General features: G+C 44.3%; 8 protein-coding genes across 8 annotated transcripts; 3 read left to right on the top strand and 5 right to left on the bottom strand.

Moving 5' to 3' along the window:
- Window positions 1–204: 204 nt before the first annotated feature.
- On the bottom strand, window positions 205–1,616 carry TrAFT101_011345 (uncharacterized protein; the record flags this gene model as incomplete). The annotated part of the gene is made up of 4 exons (XM_066129226.1): window positions 205–358; window positions 416–608; window positions 698–1,210; window positions 1,280–1,616. The coding sequence occupies 4 exons, from the start codon at window positions 1,614–1,616 to the stop codon at window positions 205–207; spliced, it is 1,197 nt and encodes a 398-aa protein (XP_065985357.1).
- A 732-nt stretch (window positions 1,617–2,348) lies between these two features.
- Window positions 2,349–4,070, bottom strand: TrAFT101_011344 (uncharacterized protein). The gene is made up of 4 exons (XM_066129225.1): window positions 4,017–4,070; window positions 3,838–3,960; window positions 3,075–3,776; window positions 2,349–3,010 (listed from the first exon to the last, which is right to left on the bottom strand). Exons 1-4 carry the CDS (start codon window positions 4,017–4,019, stop codon window positions 2,450–2,452), a joined length of 1,389 nt encoding a protein of 462 aa, XP_065985356.1. The 5' UTR covers window positions 4,020–4,070; the 3' UTR covers window positions 2,349–2,449.
- Window positions 4,071–4,378: 308 nt separating this feature from the next.
- Window positions 4,379–5,406, top strand: TrAFT101_011343 (uncharacterized protein; the record flags this gene model as incomplete). Its single annotated transcript, XM_024911113.2, has 3 exons — window positions 4,379–4,741; window positions 4,800–5,153; window positions 5,206–5,406. The coding sequence occupies 3 exons, from the start codon at window positions 4,379–4,381 to the stop codon at window positions 5,404–5,406; spliced, it is 918 nt and encodes a 305-aa protein (XP_024754933.2).
- A 541-nt stretch (window positions 5,407–5,947) lies between these two features.
- TrAFT101_011342 (uncharacterized protein) lies at window positions 5,948–6,274 on the bottom strand (the record flags this gene model as incomplete). The annotated part of the gene is made up of 1 exon (XM_024901472.1): window positions 5,948–6,274. The coding sequence occupies one exon, from the start codon at window positions 6,272–6,274 to the stop codon at window positions 5,948–5,950; it is 327 nt and encodes a 108-aa protein (XP_024754932.1).
- A 1,596-nt stretch (window positions 6,275–7,870) lies between these two features.
- On the top strand, window positions 7,871–9,562 carry TrAFT101_011341 (uncharacterized protein; the record flags this gene model as incomplete). Its single annotated transcript, XM_024905642.2, has 4 exons — window positions 7,871–7,891; window positions 7,958–8,045; window positions 8,113–9,382; window positions 9,448–9,562. 4 exons carry the CDS (start codon window positions 7,871–7,873, stop codon window positions 9,560–9,562), a joined length of 1,494 nt encoding a protein of 497 aa, XP_024754931.2.
- A 743-nt stretch (window positions 9,563–10,305) lies between these two features.
- TrAFT101_011340 (uncharacterized protein) lies at window positions 10,306–11,505 on the top strand (the record flags this gene model as incomplete). Its single annotated transcript, XM_066129224.1, has 4 exons — window positions 10,306–10,413; window positions 10,486–10,721; window positions 10,825–11,171; window positions 11,255–11,505. The coding sequence occupies 4 exons, from the start codon at window positions 10,306–10,308 to the stop codon at window positions 11,503–11,505; spliced, it is 942 nt and encodes a 313-aa protein (XP_065985355.1).
- Window positions 11,506–11,586: 81 nt separating this feature from the next.
- TrAFT101_011339 (uncharacterized protein) lies at window positions 11,587–13,736 on the bottom strand. Its single transcript, XM_024902889.2, has 2 exons — window positions 12,122–13,736; window positions 11,587–12,049 (listed from the first exon to the last, which is right to left on the bottom strand). The coding sequence occupies exons 1-2, from the start codon at window positions 13,509–13,511 to the stop codon at window positions 11,673–11,675; spliced, it is 1,767 nt and encodes a 588-aa protein (XP_024754929.2). The 5' UTR covers window positions 13,512–13,736; the 3' UTR covers window positions 11,587–11,672.
- Window positions 13,737–14,803: 1,067 nt separating this feature from the next.
- Window positions 14,804–15,142, bottom strand: TrAFT101_011338 (uncharacterized protein; the record flags this gene model as incomplete). Its single annotated transcript, XM_024907142.1, has 1 exon — window positions 14,804–15,142. One exon carries the CDS (start codon window positions 15,140–15,142, stop codon window positions 14,804–14,806), a length of 339 nt encoding a protein of 112 aa, XP_024754928.1.
- Window positions 15,143–18,406: the final 3,264 nt, after the last annotated feature.

Raw genomic sequence — 18,406 nt, 5'->3', positions numbered from 1 at the left:
AGGATGGGACGAGTTGAAGTCGCCAAAGATCTAATTGATGCTGTCCGTCAAATACGCGAGAGATGGCGCTGGAAACAGACGCGGGGTCTTCAAAGCCAAGGTTTTGCCCATAGCACGAATCCAAAACATTATAGAGTATGGTATAAAGTTTTCTAGGTACATGTACCGTCAGCAGAATAGTATGGCTCAAATTGTTTTGAGTGCTTACATGGCAGCCGTAAAGAAAGCGCCGTCGAGCTGAGGGCATGGCTCCATCTCCAAAGATGGCCCAAGCATTTGCATGTCGCTAAGGGGCATATCAAGCTTTATGTACGATTCAGGAATTGTACAAGGGCGACCAAATGTCATGCTCAGGGTACTGGATCGCGCAGTTTATCAGCATCCGCTTCATCGTAGAGGATATTAAGAAACTAACCGATCAAGAAGAATACACCCATACCAGGTTCGCTTACGAATCTCACATTCTAAAGGCGAAAATCCTTGGTTCGCGTCAGGTGAATGTAGTCCCAGTTGATAAGCCGCCGAAATAGCTAGTCCATGTGTAGTCCAAGCCTGTACGGACTTTTGGGTTCCCTGGAGATATTGGCCTAGAATCAGTAAATACTGTACTATAGAGAAGAAGAAGAAGAAGTTAGTAATATATTAATGTCATTGAGGGGTGGGTGGGACGTTATCGCTACATAGTACCCATACATACCCATTTCTAGGCTCGCATTTCGTTTAGAGTCTCGATCGCACAGTCCATTTGCTCGTTGGTAGTAGATATCGGACTCTTGTATCCTTTTATCAACAGGTATGTCGTCTTTTGCTGACAAACTCGCTGCGATGGCAAGGATAATATTAAGCAGACCGAGCCAAGTCCGCCGTACAGCGCGAAACCGCTCGCTTTTCATCTGGACATAGGTTTTACAGAAAGAAGGCTCATGGATAAATGGCAAAAGCTGTCCGGTCTTAAGAAAATATTGCTGAATTAAGCTCCATGTTCGCTCTTCTGATGGTAATGCGTATATGTTTACTCCCGCGTTTCTCGTTAAGTTATCAGCCCTTCCTGGCGTTGGTCCAGGGGATGGGGGCCTGGATTTGGACACGTTTACTATTCCTCTGCGTCTCTGGTCCGTTGGCGATACGGCGTCAGCTAATTCATTTCCTGATTTAGCTTGTAATATAGCTCGAGATATGTAGCGCATAAACGCAATATTTGACGAGGGACCTTGAATGAGTTAGCTGCCGAGATTTTCTCTTCTCTTTCTCTTCTGGGGAATCGGCGTTTGTGGCGTACCGAAAAACCCGCAGTCTTCTTCGTTTGTAAATTTCATGGCACCCATGCCATCTATGGAATTCTCTGAGATGTCAATCTCTCCCAGCTCAGCAGCGTCATGGCTTCCCAGCGTTGATGGAAACAACACAGATCGGTGCTCCTCGACGGTTGATAGCGATTCATTGGCAGGAGTATCGTGATCCCCGCGATTTGACAGTATAGCTCGCCCGTCATTCTGGGCACTATGTAGTTGCTGAAGGGAGCTTTCAATATCTTGCAGCCTCTGTTCAAGCTGGGCGATGTAACTATTTCCGCCATCAATAGACCAGAAAGAAGTCAATATGCGCATATCAAGCATTCTTACCTTCGCCCCACGGTCAAATTAGAAGGAGTAGAGCTATCTGGGTATTGACACTCTGCACCAAGCTCTTGGCATAAAGCGCAAGGATGATCACCGCTGCACTGTGAACGTTCCAGACCCAAGAGTTACGTCAGCGACTAAATGCTCAAAGTCGTATTCGCAAGCATCTAGTGTAATACTCACGCGGGATTTCCGGCGTCGGCACAAACTGCACGCAAGGGTGACTCGTCGCCGCTTGTTGGGTGGAAGTGCCGGGGAAGACATAGTAAAGACTCGGTCTTGTTCTGGTAGGAAAACGGATGCGTTCCCCGTGCCGTATGGGAATATATCTATGGAGAGCTTGGCCGGCACTATCCCGCCGTCGGAAGTACTTTGCCGAAATCCCAAGACGCCTCACAGAGCGGCGTTGAGCTAGTGAAGAGCTAAACCCCAACTTTTGGATCTGTGGGGAGCGATTCATGTTAACCGAAACGGATCAAGACGGATTTGGGGAACCCCAGCTCTGTGTTGGATGTATGAGCCCGGAATATGGTTATTTGTACATTATTCAACAAAGTGGCAAGAAGTGTTTCTTGTACAGCAAAACCGGCAAAGCTGGCAAAGGCTTCAAATTTTGCGTTAGGAGGAGTGGAGGATTGCCTGACATAGAGAATAGTGAAAGATGTGGAGCTCTTTATTCATCATGGCGGTTTCATTTTAAGGTTTCACATTCAACAGCTGCCCAGTCATGAATATCCGGATAATTGATTCTAATATTAAGTTACAAATATAAGATCAATACTCGTATAAATTCTCTTGTTATGCAACAGAAACCGTTCCCGCACATGCAATCAAGGCGCCGCTTGCTTCTGTTTCGGAGCTTCATTCGTGAACCATCCCATATACTTATTTTCCGTAATGCGTAGAACACCGGTCTCAGCGTCGACGGCGTCTTTTCCTCCATTCAACACACGGCTCAGCGATTCCTCAGCGTGACCCTCGGCATCATATCCATACACCTCCAAGACAGTCTGCGGGTCTCCATAAAGGTTGCTGCTTCGAATAAAGTACTTGCCCTCCATCTCAGTGGACATGGCAATGTCACGCTGTCGGCTCTGCGGGCCATCCGGCAAATGCCAAATTGCGCCATTGATGAATGAAACCTGTTGCTTCATGTATGCCTTTGGCATGCGCTCGGTTTCGAAAATCTTGATAGCCTCACTCAAGGTGAGCTTGCCTTGCGCAACTGCGCCGATACACTTGCCCAAAAAGGCACCGTCTTCCATGGCTGTGGCAGCTCCTTGTGCCATGTGGTTGACCATTGAGTGGGCGGCGTCACCCATCAAAACTACGTTCTTCTTAGGTGAAGACCATGATTCCAAGGGCCCAGTCACCAGCAAAGGCCAGCGAGACTAGTAAGTCTGTGATTAGCAAAAGGATTGCTGCATTAGTGGAAAGACTTTCATGACTACTTACTGTCTGTGGGACCATATCAATGATTCTCTTGATTCTTGGATCAAAATCTTTGTACTCGAATTGCAATTCTTGGATTGGGACGTCGTGTTGAGTGACCTGGAGCTTCTTAGGCGGATGGTGCGACAGTACCATGTTGAAGACATCGCCACCACTGATGGGATACGTAATAACATAAGCGTCTGGAGCCATCCAGACTTCCATGGTCAGCTTATCGACAATCTCCTTCGCAATTGGATCTTGACGAATGAGATCATATGGCACAATTGCCCTGTATGCACAATTGGTCGTTGGGCACTCCGGGACGACATCAGGAAAGAGTGCTTGACGCACAATGCTGTTGACCCCATCAGCACCGATGCACAAGTCGAATCTATGTGAGTCGCCCTTGGCTGTCTTTGCTGTTACTCTGTCCTCAGAGGTATACTCAATTTCGACAACCCGAGAGTCAATATGGATCACTGCACCCAGTTGCTCTGCTACCTCCACTAGACCTTCATGGAGGTGAGCGCGATGGACAAGCCACCAAGGTCGTCCCAATGTTTTCTCCAGAACGGGGATGTTGGTATATCCAACTTTTATGCCATCTTTACGACGCATGTTAAGTTCTTCGATCTGAACTAGGTTGTTTCCAATCACTTTGTCGACTCCCCATCTTTGAAGGAGGACAGACACATTGGGGGTCATTTGGATGCCAGCGCCAATCTATATCATGGTAATACTCTGTCAGTTGCACGATCTTAAACAAGGTTATGAGGATGCGTACTTCTCCTAACTTCGCGGCTCCTTCTAGTAGAGTAACTTCAACGCCGGCTCGACGAAGGGCAATGGCAGCCGCCAGGCCGCCGATTCCCGCCCCAATAATTCCAACATGGAATTTTTGAATAGCCTAACACTGTAAGTAAATCCTGCTGTCCCTCGCATAAACACCTAGTTCGTACTCACCATCTTGTGTTATGGTGTTATATGTGAATGATGTTGAACCTGAAAAAAAAATGGATAAGAAGAATAAATCAGAAAGTGCTGATCTAGAATTCATGTTAATCATGGATTTCCTGAGACATATTTATCACTTTTTTCTCATCTATACAACATGAGATGCCGAGTTTCGGATGTCGGCCCGTCGGGGAGTTAGGAAGTTAGATCAATTCTGATTTCCAAATTAAATATTGGACAACTTCGATATCTTCTTAAACAGATGGTTGGAAATCTGTTTTATTTCTTTTTAGTGCCTATTTTGATTGCTATTGCTCTTCTTGAACTTATTTTTGCAATACTGCTGATAATTGTTTCTTGCTGGTTTTACCATGGCAGAACACGTAAAGACATCATTTGTTCCCCACTTAGGAGGCATCCATGTTGGATATAGATATTCTTTTACTGGTTCTTCCCTTCCGACTCTAGTATTAATTAATCCATTCACCACAACTTCCGACTACTATCGCCCGGAATTCGAAAGTGAGCAGCTGGCTGACAAGTTTAATATTCTTGCCGTTGAACCCCTTGGACATGGCGCTACGCAAACAAACAGCGAAACATTTACGTACTGGGATTCAGCAATTATGATTATACAACTTTTGGACGTCCTTGGGATTAATCAAGCCTTCGTAGCCGGCACGTCCCAGGGAGGATGGATAGCTGCGCGAATGGCACTTCTTTCGCCAAAGAAAGTTAGTCTACCATGTCTGTACCATAATCTCTTCCGCTTTTATTCATTTCATTCAATAGGTTAATGGCATTATTCTCATTGGAACTTCCATGGATTTTGAGTCTCCAGAAAGTCGAGAATTAGGCTGTTGGAACGGCCCGCAGGCCACCTCCGCACTAGTTACAAAGAGTGCTGACTTTACGCCCCACGATGATTTCGAACCCGGCAGTGGGTATATTGACTTTTTAATGGAAATTGGATATGGGGAAAAAGTGACTCCGGATTTGATACAAATATGGTCCAAATCTATCCAGAAGATTTACTCAGGAGATGTCGGGAAGAAATTGATCTGCATGGCTGCTGTTTGTCTGGCTTCTCGAGATGGGCTATATGCCCGCGTACCTCATATCAGATGTCCAGTGCTCTGGATGCAGGTATTTAACCCGTCCCTTATTCCTATTCACTCCGATATCTGACAGGCATTAGGGAACAAATGATGTTGTCTTTAGTGTGGCCAATGCGGAAAAGGAAATTAAAATGTTCACTAATGCTCCTGAGGCAAAATTGGTCGTGATGGAGGGCGGTGTTCATTTTCTGAGCTTCACACATGGGAAAGAGCTTGAAAAGAATATCCTGGAGTTTACAGAACAATGGGCGGCGAAATTAAATGGTGAATATTCTGATTAGTCCTAGCTTTCCTGGAAAGCATAATGGTATTAATGTCCTTGTCTTATCCATTCGAAAAGAGGCGCAAAGTGACGATGATGGCTCATTCACATAATGCAGCACTATAACAATAATCAAGGATAAACAGCTGTATGTAATGCTCTCCCTATAGATCATCACTGGAAGAAGTATTAAAGAACTTCTATAACTGTATTATATACATAGATGTTTTTCTTAATCGCTTTGCAGTATATTTGGCTTTTAGTTTGAGATACGAAATATCTATTAGTTTGCCAAATAGATACATAACATCTTAGAATGCAACACCAGGAGCTAAACGGGCTTCAAGAGACCGATGCTAAGACAATTTCTGAAGTTACTGGACAAGTCATGAGTATAGGGAACTGCAATGTCAGACCGGAGGAGCTTGATTTCACTAATTCCTACATAACTGTTCTTTATGTACAGGTAGTTCCATTGATCTGCTTTTCCCTTCCATTCTTTTTGCTCTGTTTTTCCAACATGCCAAGAACAGAGCCTCCTGGTCCTATATTTCCCACCCTTAGTTTATGTTCGTGAGCATAAAGCTAGCGCCTTCAGCTGAAACGCAAGAGCGAGCATTAGACAACGAGTTGGTGCTGAATGGGCCAGTGCAGTCGCCGTTACGGAATGCCCGGATTCCAAGATTGCGGCCAAAGAAACTCTGGGCGATGTTGCGCTGGACATAAAAGTTGAATGCTTCATGAGCAGGGTGGCATTCACCAACATTTCCAATTGTGAAGGTTTGGAAAGCAGTATCAGAGCAACTGCCGGCGTGTAGCTCAATGGTTAAAGTGTCGGCACTGGCAAGGCCAACAGCGAGCGTAAGGATAGCCAGAATGGACTTCATGTTGGAAAAGTTTATAATGAGTAAATATGTAAGGTTGTGATTGATGTTTGGCTTGTTTGCGGTGGTTATTATTCAAGAGTTCAAATTATAACGTGAAAGCAGTTGTTTATATATACGTTGCCCTTGCAGTAAGGCGGAGCAGATTTTTACTATGAAGATATAACTGGTGGAATACCATCCTCCATTGGCTTCTCGTCAAGCAATTAGACCATAGAGACTTCAAGGAATACCACAAGAGGTTCCGGCACGACGCCCGCAACCGCTGCAAGTCCCTACATGCCAAGACCTTAATGAAGCTTTGTCCAATGCCGCATGACCCGTCCCTTTCTACCAGAAGTACCGGCTAAAGAGTATACCAACAGCATCAGACACTGAGGCTACCTATTAGACATTAAGGAACACAAAGAGTTTCAGTAACTAAATGTAGTAAATGACACAGGCCTCTACCTCTACGGCATTCCCCTTCTCCCAACTCCTCAGATTAAGATACAAGCAGCACAAATAAAACCCCTTGTCTTTTAATTCAAAATATATAGCAAACGCAGGACCAACCGCCAGCACCTCCTAAAGACCTATTACTGTAACAATTCGTTATGCCGTTAAGCCAAACAGGGCAAAAGATTAGGCCAATAACCGCAATTGTAGCAATTACTGAGACGGAAGCAGTCGCTTAAAGGGGGTTTAACTGTTACAAGGGACTAGGTCATAACAATTACCTACATGTAGAGAGTAAACCTAGCTTATGTAATAGTAATTAACCATAAAATAAGCAAACAAATAACTGGTGGAATATTTATTTAAAATACAAGCAAGGTTCAGCTTACTGTAAGCTGATTACTATTATTTTAAGGCGGGGCAGGGCGAACTTTCAACATAAATAACTTATGACTTATAGTAATATATATTTAGAATACAAGCATAGCTTAGGTATTGTACGCTCATTTACATAACATACGATATTTAACTGCTATTAAGAAATCATGACGAATAATAGCATACTTACTTGGTATTAGGCTAAAGGAGGCTATAATATTCAACGTGGGTCTTATACTGGGGAATCTAAGCATAAGTATCATTATACACTCAAGAACAGAAGCATTGATATCCAAATGAACAAGAGCTTGCATTGTCTGTAAATATTTGGCCTGTATATATGTGAACCAGTAGATTTAGAAGAAGATTAATAACTCACTGTACAGTGAGGCTATATGAATCCGCTTTTAGAACTCACTAGGAACTAAGGAATGGTAATAGACTCTTTCTGTGCTATAGACCTTAGATCTTCTCTCATCTAGCTGCAATTTACGGGTATTATAAAATACCACCGCCAGCGGCATCGACGCGATGCCGGAATGCTATAAAATCGGTGGCATCGGAGGACCCGGGCCGACGGTCCGTCGGCTAAGTATTCGTTGGCCCGATGAGGATTGCCACCACTATAGAGCCACTCAATCGGATGATGGCGATGTTATAATAACCGTATTGTAGTATTTTCAATTCCACTTGCGCTTGGTTGTATTCGAAGTGCTATTGAATACTCAGAATAGCAGTTCATCACCACCTTGTTTCTTTTAGTCTCAGCAATAAGCCATTATAATGGGCTACATTATTCCACAGGTTAGCACAACCATTATTGCAACTGCAGCACTCCAAAAATAGGTCTCATATTTAATCACCTCACAGTTAAAAGATAGCTCGCTGTTTATCAGCAGGGCGTACGTGAATGGAGAATGGATAGAAGCGAAGTCGGGCGAAAAGTTCGAAGTTAATGGTTAGTAGACTTGGTAACATATCAATACGATATTCTAATCTATTTTACGACTAACTTTACTGTCTAGACCCTGCAACTGGCATGTTAATTGGTACTTGCCCTGAATGCTCAGCTGTAGACGTTGAGAAGGCCATACTGGCTGCCGCCGCGGCTTTCTCTACCAGTCGAAAAATGTTGGGCCGTCAGCGAGCCCGTATCTTACAACGCTGGTATCAACTCGTCATGGATAATGCAGATGACCTCGCCACTCTTATCACATGGGAGAACGGAAAGCCATTAGCTGAGGCACGCGATGAGATAACTTACGCAGCAAGCTTTCTGGAGTGGTTTAGCGAGGAGGCGCCACGAATCTATGGAGATACAATTCCTTCTGTGATTCCAGAACATCGAATCATTACCGTCAAGGAGCCAGTGGGAGTGTGCGCTCTGATCACTCCCTGGAATTTCCCAGCAGCAATGGTTACTAGAAAAATCGCGCCTGCTTTGGCGGCAGGTTGCACGGTAATCTTAAAGTCTCCAGCGGAAACACCGTTCACAGCAAATGCTCTAGTGGAGTTAGCCCATAGAGCGGGTGTACCAAAAGGCTTCATAAACATTGTGACGGCAATGGATAACACAGCTCAGGTTGGCAAGTTGCTAACTACTGACTCTGAAGTTCACAAAATTTCATTTACTGGTTCAACAAATGTAGGAAGGATTCTCATGGAACAAGCAGCGTCTACAATAAAAAAGGTTTCCTGGGAACTTGGGGGTAATGCACCGTTCATTGTTTTTGATGATGTCGAAAATCTCGATGCAGCTGTCGACGCAGCTCTCATTGCCAAGTTTCGCAATTCTGGTCAGACTTGTGTCTGTGCCAATCGAATTTACATCCAGTCACGGCATTATGAGGAATTTGCCAAGCGTTTAAGCGAACGAGTTAAGAAGTTCAAGCTTGGGCCGGGATTTCTCGATGGCGTTACCCATGGACCGCTGATTCACAAGCGCGCATTAGAAAAGGTCGACGAACAAGTTCGCGACGCAGTATTCAAAGGCGCTACGATCATCGCTGGAGGTAAAAGATGCATTGAGCTTGGACCGACCTTCTATGAACCCACTGTTTTGACAGGCATGACTCAAGACATGCGGCTGGCCTCTGAAGAAACATTCGGCCCGGTGGCTGGGCTATTCTCTTTCGAGACGGAGCAGGATGTTGTTAAGCTTGCCAACTGTGCAGAGGTAGGCTTAGCTGGCTACTTCTTTAGTAGCAGCATGGCTCGAGTGTTTCGAATTGCAGAAGCTTTGAATGTGGGCATGATTGGCGTCAATACTGGACGAATCAGTGAAGCGGCATCACCGTAAGAACACCATCCTCATATAGATGGTTCATTTTGCAAGTAAGAGATTTGCTAACACGAAATAGATTTGGCGGTGTAAAGCAAAGCGGATTTGGGCGCGAGGGGAGCAAGTATGGTATTGAGGAATATGTTACTACAAAAACTATTACCTTTGGCGGGTTAAATGCATCTGACTTTTAGAATAAAGATAGACATAGATATGTACTACAACCCAGGTTTGTAAATTGAAGATGGATTAGATACCAGATCGATTCATAACAAGTTCTTGAACACATGCCAACGTCTACTAGGCGGAGAGAGATCACATAGGCTCTATCGGTGTTTACCAGTGTCAAACTAACAGAGTATGGGATATATAACGCCAGATATTACAAATCAAGGAGAAATTCCAGTACTTTTTAACCGTTCCTCATATGTTTTACTGCGACCTTAAAAACATGGGCCCGGAAGAACACGCAAATGCCCCATATGGATGAGAGACATGCTAGTACAATTCTGTTGCGCCGCGCGGGCTTCCACAAAGAGTTAAACGTCATTGATCTATTCCCCTTTCAACTTTGCGCGCGGTCATCCAAGTGTAGGCTAGCGCAAAAGAGTCCATCCACCTCACCTACAACCTCCTAGTTATCCACAGAACAAATGAAAGAACACGCGGCAGATATCAAATCATTATTAATGGGATTATGAAAAGGAGATTATGTGGTTACAAATCGTGATTGAATCGTACTTTGAAGAAAGTAGTGTGTATGTGAATGTATTAGAACAGGAACAGGCATATAAAGAGCCGCCTCAGCCACCATTTACACGCCATATCTAGCATCCAACTCTTCAGCACCATTGTTCGTTTCAATTTACACGTTCTGGTGGCTTTATTTAAAATCACTATTCTTATAAAACCAAGAGCAATTTCATCTTCCAGCATCATGTCTACCACAATTGCAATCGCTGGCGGCACCGGCAACATTGGCAAAGCCATCAGCGACGCCATAGTCGCTGCGGCAAAGTACAAAGTCATTGTGCTTGCTCGTGAGGTAGAGACAATTTATCACCGATCATTAAATCTATTCATCGCCAATCTTTTTCTGACGAATACGTATTATTAGGCCCCTAAAAACTGGTCTCCGAGCGCCCCCACGGTCATCAAGGTCGACTACGATGATATCAATGCAGTAACCAACATACTAGAGAAACACAATGTCCATACAGTGATTTCTACCATCAGCGTTATAACGCCTGAGTCTGGAGCGGCTGAACGCAATCTCATAAAGTCAGCTGCGAAGGCAGCATCAACGAAACGGTTTATTCAGAATGACTGGGGTGTACTCGCACCTTCGGAGAAGTAAATTTACCTTCTCTTTTTTTTCTCTCTCTTGTGGTCACACATTATTTCTTCATTTGTAACTGAATAGATACACGCGCTAACATATTTAAACTGAGCAAAGCAGCCTACAGTTGCCACAACATCAGGTACGTCTCGCCTCGATGGAGCAGCTCCGCCAAACGGATCTTGAATGGACACGATTCCACGTAGGCTATTTCCTCGACTACTATGGGATGCCGCACATAGAGACTTATCTTCCGGCGCCATTCGCTTTTGTCTTTGATATTCCCAACAAAATGGCAGCTATTCCAGGCACAGGCAATGATTTGATCTCGTTTACATATACGCGAGATGTAGCCAAATTCGTTGTTAAGGCACTCGATTTGCCCAAATGGGAAGAAGAAACGTTTTGTTACGGTGATAAAGTGACATGGAATCAGGTTTTGAAGCTGGCTGAAGAAGCAACCGGTAATCACCCATACTCTCTGGTTGCGGCCTGATGATCACTCTTTCAATGCTAACATTTTTTTTTTCTTCTTCTGTAAAAATAGGATCCAAGTTCAATGTTATCTACGAGGACGTGGAGAAGCTTGAGAAGGGTGAGGTCACTGAACTGCCATCTCATGCCACGGCGTACGCATTTTTCCCAAAGCCACTTCTGCAGACTTATTTCTCCAAATTTGGCTTATACATTATTGCCGGCTTATTTGATATGCCAGCGGACAAATCTCTCAACAAGATATTTCCAGAGGTCAAAACAACCACGGTGAAGGAAGTTCTGGATCTCTGGAAGGGAAAATAGGTGACTAACTGTACACTTGGTTTCATTGTCGCGCAGCTCTACATATTTCATCACCAAGTGTTACTTTGACCGAGTATTATAGTTCAAACAGTCTTTTATTCACTACATGCACTAGAATATACACAATTTTACTCGTCTTACCCGTCTTAATCGCATCTAGGGGTCTTCTAAGCCAATAGAGCTGGCGTACCGAGAATATTCAAGCATGCTTGTATATCCCATACTTCACTGTTCATGGATCCTCGAATCCGCCATACGCTTTCCATGACACGTAGTGCTTCGTCTAATGTCCCAATCAGCGTTGGCTTGTCCAACTCGGCGAAAAGATTTCGAAAGGCCTGTTCCTGCGTGTGATCAGCCATACAGCCGACGACGCAGAGCGGCCAGGCCAACGCCCCCAATTGAGAGGAACCAGCCATTGTCTGCAGTAGTTGAAGTGCGTGCGATACACTAGACCGCACCTCTGGTAACAATGGCAGCCAGCCGGAGGTCACGACGCTGAGGTATATTCTCGCCGCGCAGCCCCAAATCTTTGTAGAGTTTACTAGAAACATGTCAGGTATCGGACCCAAATTACGATAATGCGATTAAGAAGAGCCAGTAGGCCAATATTTACCTGTAGGAGCCGCACCATCACCGCCCATCCGTGAATCACCATCCTCAAGCATCCGATTAATGTGGTTGGCGCGCTCAATAAGCCTTGTCCCGTACTCGACGCCCTTTCTCATGTTCTCTTTCTTCCAGGCATCTAGTACCGATATCTCTGCGATCACATGTATAGCCCAATTGCGACAGCCGATAAGGTTCGATAGCCGGATAGTAGCCTCGCCCTTACCATAATTTCCATCATCGCCATTGGAAAGAAGCTGTAGATGGTACTCGAGTAACTGTGGTGGTCGCTCAAGAGAGGTGCTCGCCACAACGTCGATAAAGAGAAGAAGGCCGGTAAAAAACCGAAAGCATTCTTGTCTGTTGTCCCAGACGTAATACCCTTCCTTAAGGGCATATAGCGGACGTTGGTTGATCTTACTCAAAATGTCGAGTAGCATTGATACAGAGGTTTTCCTAGTGTGGTTCTGCAGTATGTCTAGGAAGAGAGCGATGGTGGGCGATAGATGGTTGTCCCAGTTCGCCGATCTACCCAGCGCTACCTCAAAAGTAAGAAACTGAACAATGCTCTCCATGACTCGCACTTTATCCAACAAGTTCGCTTGCTCGCCCTGATTATTCAGCTCCTGTATATCCTGTTGCAACATGTCGAAACACATGTTTGCCTGTCGGACGAGCCGAGACCAGACTACTGTCTTGCACAGTTTATGTTCTTCTCCAGAGTATGCTTCACTTAACGCAACTGTGAAAATGTAAGAGCTAATACCCAGTACTGATTGGAAAGCGACTTTGCTCTGCGAGAGAAATGAAAAGATCCAGCCACGCCCAGGGCCAAGTAGAGGAGTTTTGTAAAATGGAAAGATCAACGGAAATACATTATCCAGGTATTTCATGAGAAAATCCATGTCATAGTCTTCTCCGTAAAAGAGCATATCGGGGTCAGGTCCAGGCCGATCAAATTTGTTTGCAAAGCTGAATTCTGGTGCAGTGTCGGGTATTTTGCATTTGCTTGAATCCACTACAGTATCTTGTGGAATCACCCCATTCGTCGCATCATTATGAGATTGTATTTTCCCATTGGAGGGGTCATTTTTCGGGATGAGATTGATGAAATTGTGGCCTCTGGTCCGGGCTTCTTTTGCAAATCTTGCCGCCCCTGTCGAAGCATGATGCCTCTCTCGCCGATAGCCGGCTTGCTCCTTGATCTGAGATTTGATTTGGGCGGCCATGGCCTCTTGCCTTTTAGCCCCATCGAACCAAGTAGGTCTCCGCATTCCGTAGTGGCAGGTAATTTGCAACCCAATGCAATTGGCGCATTCCGGCCGCCTTTCGTCGCACCTTTTGCGACGAAGTCGACACGTCCAACAACCATTGCATCTCTTTTCCGCGCGAGCCATGGAGATGGAGGCTACAAGATGATGCGTGTAGATCCGCTGAAGGGTAAATGTACGATGTCCACCCTAAAAGCAAGATGGAGAGAATAAGACTGAGGCCCGCATCAGTTAGGGCCAAAAACGGAAGAAGAAGAAGAAAAAGGGAGATTAAGGATCCATTACCATTCAATAAATAGCATACTTGTCAAACGTTGTGAGGTGCGCTGGGGCTGCCGGATAAGCAGGCAGTTGTAATCGTACTACATGTACTCCGTATGTATGGGCCAAATTCTTTAACAGTGCGTTACGTACTAACTGGGATGTTTTTGACAGGGGTCGGCAGCGTAAGGTCCATTTTTAGGCTAAAATATCAGATTTCATATAAACAACAACACAGAAAGCAAAAGGGAACGTTTGTATTACACTGTTAGTAAGCTTGATGCAAATACACATAGAAAGAAGAATATTCAATTCAACAAAACATTCGGCTGTCGAAGATGATGGGTGCGTTGTTAAATCCTAAGTGGAGCCAACAAATCTCGCTCTTACCTCCTTCTTGGGCGTCATCTCTGTGCAGTCCTAACAACGAGCTCATGGAAATGGTTGGGCTCGACGACGCGAAAGGCAAATTTTTCTCAACTCATGGCAAAGTAAAAACAACCGGTAACCACCGAGGAAAGAGTTCACTGAGGAGTCTAAATCTTGATCTGATTATTACTGGGAATGCCGGAACTGGGAAATCGACCATTGCTCAGCTTTATGCAAAATATCTCCATTCCTTAGGCCATTTTTTAAACTACAGTGGATCAAATTACAGCCCGAATTACCCTTACAGAAGACGATGACGTTATCATTGGAAGAATTTGCTTTTAAATATCGATTACAACTTTACTAACCTTGACGTTTTGTATTATTTTATTAAATTTAAACTCTGCTTCAAGTATCTCATCACCAGAGCAAATGTATAAGCACTTAGTTTGAGGAAGGAGAGCGCTTCTAGAGATCTGTGATTTAAAAATTATAGAGAATAAACGAAAGAAACAAAACAAGAAGACGAAAAACAATTGAAGAATAAAAAAAACCATTTAAATGGATCCCAAGATTCAGGGAAACTAACAGTTGACAGCCATCTACTTAAAGCCAACCAGGGGTAGAAGAATATGTCGAGGAGAGGTCATCATTTGAATTAATATAACATACGCTGGAGCAGCCACTGCGGCTAAGGTATATTACCTAGACCCTTTCTTTAATTATCAACACTTATATTTTCATATAGAAAATCCCTTTATATATAATTATACAATAAGAAGCTTAACTTACATGCCATAATAGCATGCAAATGACTGGGCTCCATCAACTTGAACACAGTTACCTCCCCCAAAAGCTTGCTCAATCAGCCTCTCGCCACCACAATTCGATCCTTGGTAAAAGTCGCACACGCAGCCACCTGCCCAGCAATTGGCAATGTTCGCAAAGGCACCATATTGATAGTTGTAGCAGTTCGGAGGCCCAGCATATAAGTTGGTTGCCCAAGTCACCTCGACTGAACCGAGATAGCTGCTGCACTGATCGCTATAATAATTGATCTGCATTTGTTGCGCAGAAGCAAGTGATGCGGTGAGAACCGCGAGAAATGAGGTAGTTGAAAAGTGCATTGTGGCTGGGTACTTCGACTAATAAATGAGTGGTTGTGAAGGATTGTTGTGACTCTCAATGTCAGAAGGTTGACGGCGTATGGTCAATTTATATCTATTGAAAAGACACAAGCAGTCTAGGATGATATGTACGTAATGACTAGTTAATGATACTAATGCTGCCGCGCTTATTAGTATATTTACTGCTGAGAGCGAAATTTATCTGGTGGGCACAGCTTCGTCTGCACCTGCGCCTTGGGGAATAGCAACGATTACTCTTGTAGTTCTTTAATTATGTCTAGCCTTAAGCCGGAAAGTGGAATGCCGCGAAGTAGAGCTTAATCAAATACACCTATACATGAGAAAAAGAACCGGTTGGCACACAAGTCGACCAATAGCAAATACTAAAAACATACATGCCACTGCTTAAAATCTGTTGCAGCTTACGAACTTGTTTACTCTTGCAAACTGAAATGCCGTTTAAACCTGTTAAAGCCCGGTTTGGTAAACATCGTAGAGAGATATGTAGGGTTGCGGACCTAGAGACGACTCTCTCTGTTAGTCCCGGTAATGACAATACGAAATAGTTTTCATCCACTGGACGTGCTTATTTTCCATGTGAAGTAGGCCCATCCCGTTTGCAGGGGTTGTGGTAGACAGCAGTGAGATACGGAGTCATGCTTGACCTTTGTAGCTCAAAAGAATAGCGTAAATTCGCTTAGTTTAAGACGGGAGAAACGATAGTTTACAAATGGAGAACTGCAATGGGAAAAGATTAACTCTTCGTGAGATTTTAAGTAATGGTTACCTTAAGTATAAGACGGCTAGAGCAAACTCGATTGGCGTATTTCTTTTGCTAAGCATTTCTATTTATAGTGTACATTGATACTATTCAAGCTGAGATATTAAATGGAATAAGTATGAGACTAAAATGAGTTGAATTCCACAGCTCGGCTCCTATCTCGTAGGTTTACTCGGGCATATTTTAGAACCACCTATATTCAACTTGGTTTCGGGGTTTACTTGCCGCGGAGCTGTAAGACATACATGTGATTGCCAATTATATTCTTGGTGATGAGGTAATAGTTAGTCGGCTCACAGATTATAGATCTCATCTTGGTTTAGTGGTGGCCTATTCCCAAGGTTGCGTTATAAAAATAGGATAGATCTCGTGCTGTTTGCGCCGCATGAAAATATCTAACAGCTATATAAGCACATATGTCGATAGTAAAGAATTCGAGAGGTTCAAGGACTTCCAATTTATGCACTATCAAGTGACCCTAATGCTCTGCACTTGATTAATCCCCCCGCCTCTGCTCAGCTCTAGCTAGTTCTTCATCATCAAGATCCCAGTTTTCAGCAACATTTGCTTGATGTATTCGAGCTCAGTGCCTTTGGCATTCTAGATTCTTCTCCCTATTCCTTCGCTCTTCATTTCGTGTTCCCATCGTGATCCCTCATATGCACTATGAGTCACCCTGAACCTACGCTACACTAAGCCTGGCCGTTTATATCAGAGAAATTCGGCTTGCCAATAACCGAGGAATACACAGTGTTAGTAGCATAATTTATCATATATCTGCCAGCAAAAAGAGAAAAAATTAAATGAAAATACTCGCTGTGCCAAGGAGTGTGATCCCTCCCCGCTTCAAACAGAGCAGCGTATCAACTGTACTTGAGGAGCGCTCGAGCCAAGTGTAGTATAGCTCCCACATTGCAAATGGAAAAACCTAATTTTCTTGCCTAAACACTCTGTAACAATCACAAAAAATGGCTTGATGTATATATATATAAATATATATATACATATATTATCAAGAACCAAAGTTAGGGGATTGTGGACAACCAGATATTGTCGTAGTCTTAACAATAGACTATGCCGGCCAGGGATCGGACGATGTTACATTTTTTGACGCATTCGGCACTATTATAAATCAACATGATTTGACTACAGGGGCAGTATGGTCGCAAGGCCGAAACTTACAGAAGTCGACAGAAGGGCACCACCAGGGTTAAAGGTGAACTCGTTTTCCCGCAGTTAACTCTGCTCCAGAAATTCCTGGCGCTTAGCGTCGAAGTAATGGCTAGTCGTCTTCTCATGGAGAGGGTGACACCCTTAAATGGCGGGAAATTCCTAAAGCTGCCTCTCCCAAGCCGGCGTCCGAAAGGGCGTTGGTGGTCAGGTTACGAGCCTCCGGTATGGGGAAAACGGAGCGGATGGACAATGGACAATCCGGATTTAAGCCCCAAGTTGCCCGCACCGATATTCGGGGACGTTTCAGAGACTTGACGGGAGTGGGTGTGTCTAATGTCTAGCTGATGGATATACTTGCCCGCCTGCGTGCCTAGTCTAAGATAAAGTCCGTGCCCTTGCGAAAGCTTGGTGGTTATTTTTTCCTATACACTAGGAAGAACGGGAGCCTGCATCTCAATTTTACTCAATTTTACTCAACACGGTGAAAACTTACATAGTCTAGAGACAGTGAGGATTAACATATTGAAAGCTCTTTCTTGATTTTGTGGGTGGTGGTGGTGGTGGTGCATGGCTGCTCTTAGCTGGCGGAGTTAATTGTCTGCTTAACCGCGATAAAAAACGAGACCCTGGCCTGCTAAGTACATGCAGCCCGTATTGCTTTGATGTCCTTAGATATTCTGGGCCGCTCGCGCGCTGCACTGACGGAGCCAGCGAGTACTCCCTTGGCCTCAAGGCCTTGATAATCTTGTTAACCGTTGAAAAGCGAGCCATCAGCTTTTATTTATTTATTTATTTTATTATTATTTTTACTAAAGAAAACACGCATCTCTAAGTAGTGGCGTGGCACCAATCCATTTGCATTTGATTGAAGCCTCTCCACTTGGCCATATCTTCTGGGTGAACAGCCATGCCTAATTCTGCTAGGTACTTGGATATCAAGTAAACTTGTCGCCATTAATCCATCTCCGATTGGCCCGGTTATTGCAGCAGTAGAAGCTGTTGAACAAGCTCTAAGTTGCACGGTGTTCGATGAAAGCGCGGCGATGTAGCTGCGTTGCAGTCGAAGATATTATCGTTATTGTCTTACGTAGAAATTAAAGTTGCAGTCGACGTAGCTCTTCCACATAAACGCCATCCCGAAAGCAACTAAGCTGGTCTACCGCTATAGTGCCGATAGTAATGCCTACCGAGCGCTAGAAATGTCTCGAATGTATCCACATTGCCGCTAGGATAACGGGAAAGGGCTATCTCGTTCGGCCACTGTTGGGACCATATTGAGGTTGTTAAACAGACAGTAGACATGGTATTTT

This window comes from Trichoderma asperellum, chromosome 7 (genome assembly GCF_020647865.1).
Source record: "Trichoderma asperellum chromosome 7, complete sequence".
Taxonomy (NCBI): Eukaryota; Fungi; Ascomycota; class Sordariomycetes; order Hypocreales; family Hypocreaceae; genus Trichoderma; species Trichoderma asperellum.
Note: the sequence above shows the minus strand (reverse complement) of the source record. Positions and strands in the feature narration are given on the sequence as shown.